This window comes from Centruroides vittatus, unplaced genomic scaffold (genome assembly GCF_030686945.1).
Source record: "Centruroides vittatus isolate TY-2023 unplaced genomic scaffold, ASM3068694v2 contig_1213, whole genome shotgun sequence".
In the NCBI taxonomy this organism is placed as follows: Eukaryota; Metazoa; Arthropoda; class Arachnida; order Scorpiones; family Buthidae; genus Centruroides; species Centruroides vittatus.
In genome coordinates this window covers 659,793-667,474 of record NW_027120776.1, presented here as the reverse complement: position 1 = coordinate 667,474, position 7,682 = coordinate 659,793, and the positions used below count along the sequence as shown (strand labels likewise).

Genomic DNA, 7,682 nt, shown 5'->3' with positions numbered 1-7,682 from the left:
ATTATAATATATTTATTTTTAGTTTGAAATGCAGTCGTGTAGCATAATTAAATTAAAAATAAATAAGTTTGTGTATTTTTTCGTTTTCGCTTGTCTTCTTTTTGCAAACGTATAAAGAAAAATTAATCGAGAATGGAAGTTACGTACGGCCCTTTCGGTCGTTACAACCTATTGTCTTTTCCTCCGAATCTGCGATTAACTTAAATATCTTCAACGGAAACATCCTCAATTTGAAACCAGAAAACAAAAATTTTGGCATGACAGATCCCATGCGTTTGCAAAAATTGGGCCTCCAAAAATTTAGTGTTTACGTTGTAAGTTTTTGGAAGTTTCACGTCCCAACTTCCAAATACTTATAAGTTAAACACTAAATTTTCAGTAGCCCATTTTTTGGAAACGCTCGAAAAGTGGGTCCTATTATTTGAACAAGGAGACGTTTGTGTTTAAAGCTAGGTGCTCACCAAGTTTCGTTCGAATCGGAAACCGAACGTCTGGCCTTCTTCTTGTAAATGACAGTTTAAGTTCCACGGCCGGATTTACATAAGGGCATTTGGGGCCGGTGCCCAGGGCTCCCACAAAATAGAGGCCCCCACGAAACTATGTTTAAACATAATGTTTTATTTTTTTTCTATTACGCGGAGAAATAAAAGAACGCACCCTTTATTACATTTCATATTGTATGAGGGTTTTACCCAATTCCCGAACCGTGTTAGATTGAACCCGTGCTATAGAAGTGCCGTGTTATACGGGGGTTACCTGTATATTAATAGCTATATAAAGATACTTTAATAAAAAATTTAAATTAATTTTAACGTTTTAATTTATATTCCTGTTTACAGCATTTCCGTTGATAAACTTAAAGTAATTTGATTAACAATTTCCTAAAAGTGATGAACTTACTAATTACATCCGACTTTTCTGATAAATTCTTACTTAATGAGTTGACATTCAAAATTACTTAACGTAAAGATACTTTATTTATTTTCTATTAAAACATTTAATTTTAATTAGTTAAACTAAATGCTCTTTTAATTTGCAACTAGGTTGGCGATATGATATACGAGTGTGTTAACGAAACATTTTTAACCGAAGGGAAAGCCGACGCCATTTTATTTTTATTCTGTCATGATTCTGTGCCTACAAGTAGAAAGGCATGTACCTAATTAATCAGTTATCATATTCGATTATACGACTGTATAAATCAGTGCTTACACTTCTATTAACACAATATAAAAGTTCTGCTGATAACATTAGTAGAGAAGTTGCGGCCGAAGTTTCAAGCGCGAAAACGTGAACGTCTGACATTCAGCGCCGCCTTCCTGTAAGCCTAGAAGTTTGACAATGGTGTTTGGAACGTCAGAAGAATCATGCTGGACGTTCTAAACGCCATTCTCAAACTTCTAAAATTACAGGAAGGCGGAACTGAATGTCCGACGTTCACGTTTTCGCGTTGAAAACGTCGGCCGCAACCTCTCTAGTAACATTTTAAGTAAAATTTTAGGTGAAAGCTTGTCTTGATAGAGGAGTAACAGTGAGTTAATGTTTGTATTGATAAATATTTTATAATTTATTCGGTAAATTGAATAATTGTATAATTCTTTTCTTTTAGGAGCTAGAAGAAGTAACGTCTGAAGTTATTGCTAAATTCATCGACGCTGCAGAAGATTATATCACTCTCACAGAAATATAAAACTAATTTGTTTTTATTTTGTATATATTTTTTTTCTGGATTTTCCATTAATTTTTCGAAGTAAATACTTGTGCAACAAATAAGATTGATATTCGAGCATTAACTATGTGATACGTCTTTTATTTTAGGGATTACATCGGATTGATGTGATAAGCAAGTTAACACATGGGCGGGCAGTATGCCAAGGAAGTGCTTCGGAAAGGACTTTTATGGGAATCTGGCACCTATTTAGGTGTTTTAAACGCGAGGAAATTCCGGAAAACTCCACGTGGCAGTCCTTTGGTCAGGGCGAACTGTTTACTGTATAGAAAACATTGGTGTACGCGACACCTGTGGACTCCCTGGAAGACGTCGCGAGGATCTTTGTTGCTGCGGACAAGATCAACACCACACCAGGAGTCATCACTCTTTCGTGTGATCACTCTTGGTGTTCATTCGTGAGTGTAGGCTGTTCAACGACACTCTCGAACACCATTTTGAGCAGCTACTTTGAGTATTTCTCGGATGCGAATGGAAATGTGAAACTCTTAAGTTGGTTAAGTCTCTTTTTCAGTGTTGAAGGATGAAAGTGGATATGTAACTTTACTCTTTTCTGGCACCGTGTGGAATGAAGCCCTAGGTTCCATTGCAAATGTTGTCTTGAACCCTCCTTTTTGTCGAAAGTTTACCATCACCCAGTAGATAACAACCAGAAAAGTAAAACTATTAAATAAAAGTTCCAAATATGATATTTGATACGAGCAATTCGTTACTATACAGCGATACCCTTTATTAATAAACAATTTTCTCTTTGCATTTTTTGTATTTAATGACAACTTTTGTAAAATTCAGCAAACAGAATGGTCGGAGAGTGACTTTTAGCCTTGCCCATGTAAGAAAAATTCTCCTTTACGTCTGTTCGAAACAAAATAAGAAACTTTTGATAGATTTTAAGTACTTAGATACAAGACGTTGAAAGTTTTATTAGCCAAAAATTACATAAGAGAAGATCTGGTTAAGATAACTTTTTGAAAACATTGTTTATCTTTGTGAAAGCTTCAGATTTAGAACAGGATAAAGAAAATAGATCAAGCCTTGTCATGATTTGACTTAAATTTTCATGGCCAAATAACAGTTATCTGTTAAAAACATTCCCCCTTATCTGTTAAATGCAGATTAATCGTTTCGTAGTAGCGATAGGTCCGAAAATGTAACTCATTATTATAGCTTGATATTTACCACGTCCATCGTTAAGTGTCTGGAAAGTTTCCTCCTTATTTAAGCGAAATATATTATATGTTACTGTTAACATACTAATATACTTAGTAGCATATTAATGTACTGTACTGTACATGCTAACGTACAATAACAAGCGAAAGTATTATTCAATATTAGCCTTTTATGAGGAAACCTTCCAGTTATGACCTTTAATTCTACACAAAAAATATTTTAGGAACTCTCATCTCTTGTTTAAGTATCTTAAATATAATAAGAACTCAATGTATCAGCGTCATTATAAAGTGTCAGCCTACTATCTTCATAGATCCGGATTCGAATCTAAGGCTTTAGTGTTATTTTATTTGGTTAATGTTACCTTAGGTGCCAAGATGGCGGCTCGTCTCTGATCCAGTAAGGAAACAGTGAGACGCACGTTCTAACCTAACCTAACCTATTCTAATAATTTGGTTGCTAATAATTATGGTAATTTATTATAATAGGTTAGGTTAGAACGTGCGTCCCACTGTTTCCTTGCTGGAATTAGAGACGAGCCGCCATCTTGGCACCTAGGGTAACATTAACCATTTATTTACATCTAGCTTGAATAAAGCATTCTTTTATTCACCAGGGATCGTCCCCATAAATTACGAAACGCTATTTTTATACACTTTTCAACTAACATCCCATCCCGTAACACTCCGTAACGCCGTCGCACACACCCATCCCCAAAATTACGCAAGGCATATCGTCTATCGACTCCCTTAATTGTACTGAGGGGTAACGTGGTACCGAATGTTGTTCGTTAATTACACGCTTAGTGTTACTCATTACACATTCCAGAAACAAAAATGAATCATTGCTACTCAAGGATTCAGATCCTAGCATCGTGTAACGCACACCCTCTTGTAACTCATCGTAAAAATTACCTGCATACCCCGCGTTACGTGATTTATATTTAGCCAATTCTTTAAATAAAATAGACACAGCGCTTGTTAGTATACAAGATGGTCCCTTGATAAATAACCACGAAATTCATTTGTATATGAAAAATGACAACATCAATTGCCGCGTGTAAACAAAAACTGTGTGTATATTAAATTATATTTTTCCACGTTTAACTGATAAGAATGCATAAATGAATGCTTGCATTGTGTACTTAAGTAAACACTAATATAAACCGCGTGAACTCCGAAGAGAAACTTAAATCAAAACTTTAGTAAACACGCGACTACACTCTGTCGCGTGTTTACTAACACGCCATCAAATAATAATAAATGACAAAACGCAGTCATTTATTTTCCTAATTAACAATTGCTAAATAGTAATAAATGTCAAGTGCATTTTTCAAACTATCAACACGTTCATCTATTTAAAAAAAAAACTGTACAAAATGGCCGTCCCGTTAGAGATTATGCACGAAACAACCCCGGCATTGTCACGAAACAAATAAACTTGAGATTCCCTGACAGTGGCATCTTAAATTATTACACTAAGTGACTTGTGTTGGTCGGACTTAAAAAAAGGGGGGGGGCTTAGTAATTGGAAGGAATCAGGAAGCCGACGTTTAAACAAGCAATCAGAAAACGTCTACAAAGAACACCATTCTACCCGCATTAAAATGTATGCAAAATGTTTATTGCCGTAAAATCTTTATACAAAACATTTGGCACAAATCGGCAATGGCACCTAAAAGCTAGACATGAAAAATAAATATTCTTAAAAAATATTGTTTTGGTTGGTTTTTTTAAAAATGTCGATGACTTAGCGCGACGGTATATAATCATGTAAATATATATATGTATATATGTATAGTGTATGTATACATCGGTAACATCATTGTTAGTATACGTGAGTATGACGTATTGATCTTCGGTCACCTGATCATGCCGGCCACTTCCGGATCGGCTTTGAGGACATCCAATTGCTGAGCTCGAACTCTTCGGTGTCCGGATCTCAGGGAGTGCACGGAACGTCCCGAACGAACGGAAGTTAACGAACGCGAAGACTTGAGGCTACCCGGTCGGCGATTAACAATACGTCCCGGTGTTTGCCTCTGAGACGTTTCGCAGATCCACAAATGTTCGAGGGCCTGGAAGGCAGTCAGTCGAGATGTCGGTTCCCTCTGCAGAAGGGAGCGAACGAAGTTCTTGCCGTCTTCGGACACGTTCTCCCACACCTGAAACGATAATAAAAGTGAGCAAGTGGGCGACCAGAGCCACATACACATGTTTACATTACCAAAATAGCAGCAAAGCAAGGTCGGGTTCCGATTACCGAGAGAAATGCGGGCGCCCCATCTGGGCCAGCGGCCTCACGGATTTATATATATATATATATATATATATATATAAAGAGGGAGATTGGCAGAGTCAGGAAGTAAAAGGCCCGTTCCCACACAGACAGGAAGAAACGATGATAATGCAGCCATCAACTTTACCCCGCCCTTAAAAAGGATGTCCTGAAAAGACACCTGGATTACCCGTGGCGCCATCTGTCTTTAAAGAAACGCACGTAACGTACAACTATAAATGTCGGATCTTCCTATTTAAGCTGTCAACGAGCGGAAAGATAGTAAGAATAATCAGAAAAGGCACTTGAAAGAAAGCGAATGGTCAATGGCGGGAGGGGGGTTCGGGTCCGATATTCGCTATCTATCAGCTCTTCGAATGTCCGAGAGAGGGGACGAACCCTCGATAAGATAAGCGTGGGTTAAAATAAACAAAATTTCTGTTAGATCAACCTCAGGGACACATCCGAGCACAATGAACAAAAGGCAACACCCAATCTCGGGAATAGAATTTCGTCCCGCTCGACTTTCGAAGGAGAAAACGAGAGCAGTCGAATATATATCTTCCAAAATTTAACCTTTCAAACTCCCGTCTGAAGGCCTTTCGGTTTATTTACTTTCTCCCCCCGCCTTCGCGTGTTTTAGAGCGCGTGTAATCTGGAAAACGTGGATGGGCAAAGCGCACGAATTCAGACGAAAGGTTACGGCCTCGATGAAATCTGTCGAGTGAAACGGTTCAGGGGAACGCATGCGTCTTAGTGGGTGCCACACCCTAAGATTTGGCGCCACATCCTCCGACCAGACACGAGAGACTCGGGTTCAAATGACAGGTCGTGATACAAGTCGGCATCCCCGGAAGGGGAGAAAATGGAAGCGTCCATACAAAACGTAAACAGCCACGCGCATTATAAGGGGAGCAACCACACCCGACCCTGAACACCCGTCTGTTTTTCTTCCTAAATAAATCTCTAACGCCTTATCCGGCGTGGAAGGAGGAAGGAAAAATGGGGGAGGGGAAAAAAAGAGGGATAATAAAACGCTTTGTTTCGTTTTATAATATTTTTATGGCGGTAACCCGACCCACTGAGCTTTTCTGAAGAATAATTAGCGGCGCTAAAAAATTAATTTCCACGAAATGACACCCACTTCGCCTTCCATTCATGTAAGCTGCAAAGAAAAATAAATAAAAACAAACAAAAAGAGGCACAGCTGAGGTCACACACTCCACTAGAACTGTTAAAAACAAACGAAGACATTAAATGCCACCATGTAGAAAAATGGGTGCCGTTTACCTGATTAGACATGGAGAAGCTGCCCTTCAGGATCAACTTGAAGATCTGAGAGTCCTGTTCGGCATCGAATGGGAAAGTTCCACTCAGTAGAATGTAAGTGATGACCCCCACGGCCCACATGTCCACGGAACAGGTGTAGGGCCTCCTGGCCACCACTTCCGGAGCGATGTAGTGTGGCACCCCGCAAACCGTGTGCATGTAAGGATTGCCACTAGCCTTTCTAGTGCTGGCGAATCCGAAATCGGTGATCAAAATCCTCGAGTCGCTACCCGGATGGTAATAGAGAAGATTATCGGGTCTCAAATCGCGATGGGTGATGCCCAATTTGTGTAAGTAGCCCACACCGTTCAGCACCATCTTCAGCACCCTTCCCGCTTCGGATTCGCAGAAGCTCCCTTTCGTTTCCAGTTTGTCCAGCAGGCTACCACCTGTGGCCAGTTCCATCACCATGTAGACCTTGCGGTTGGATTCGAACACCTCCACCAGCCTGATGACGTTGGTGTGGTTGATCCTCCTCAGCACGGACAGTTCGGCTTCGAACACCTCTCTACCTTCGGGCGATTCGATCATCTTGATGGCGTACGGTTGCTTAGTCACTCTGTTTTCCACCCTGACCACGCGGCTGTAACTTCCCTTTCCGATCACCCCTTTGACGTCGTATTTGGCGGTTATCCTGGGGTCGTTGCAGCTTCGGCTCTCTCTCCTCCTCTTCTTGGATCTGCATTCTCCCGAAGTCCTCCTGTTGGGGCTCCTCCTCGATTTCTTCCTGCTCCTCTTGCTCTTCTGCTGCTGATTTCTTCCTATTTCCTTGGCCTGAGATGCGTGAAAAGTCAGAACGGGGGTGATCTTGGCATCGTTGTCGCCTCCAATGGAGTCGTCGTTGCTCAGTTTGCTCTCTCGGCAACCCATCGAGTTAGGCTTAGCGCTAAGATTCGAATATGGCGAATAAAAATGTCTTCCTCTTGCGTTTCATAACGGGAAAACGTTTACAGCCTTCCCTTCACCGTTTCGATCGATCGATCGAGCTTACGGCCTTCCGATTTGACGATTTTTAAACATCGAACGAGACGCAGACGACATACCGACCGTTCCGTACCTCGCCTGCTGCGAGAGTGTTCCTATCCTTATGGTTGCTATGGTAACGTACTCTCGCAACCGAAGACTTTCTCTCTTCCTTATCGTCCACTCTAAAAATCCACGTGTTATACAAACACTC

At 40.3% G+C, this 7,682-nt stretch overlaps 1 protein-coding gene across 1 annotated transcript; it reads right to left on the bottom strand.

Moving 5' to 3' along the window:
* Positions 1-4,500: 4,500 nt before the first annotated feature.
* On the bottom strand, positions 4,501-7,682 carry LOC136986137 (serine/threonine-protein kinase H1 homolog). The gene is made up of 2 exons (XM_067283610.1): positions 6,467-7,682; positions 4,501-5,063 (listed from the first exon to the last, which is right to left on the bottom strand). Exons 1-2 carry the CDS (start codon positions 7,373-7,375, stop codon positions 4,761-4,763), a joined length of 1,212 nt encoding a protein of 403 aa, XP_067139711.1. The 5' UTR covers positions 7,376-7,682; the 3' UTR covers positions 4,501-4,760.

What these genes read in the sequence shown, in the direction of transcription:
- LOC136986137 (XM_067283610.1), bottom strand. Translation starts at nt 7,375, where the DNA reads ATGGGTTGCCGAGAGAGCAAACTGAGCAACGACGACTCCATTGGAGGC. An exon ending in GCTTCTCCATGTCTAATCAG is followed by an intron (nt 5,064 to 6,466) that starts GTAAACGGCACC and finishes TTATCGTTTCAG; the next exon opens with GTGTGGGAGAACGTGTCCGA.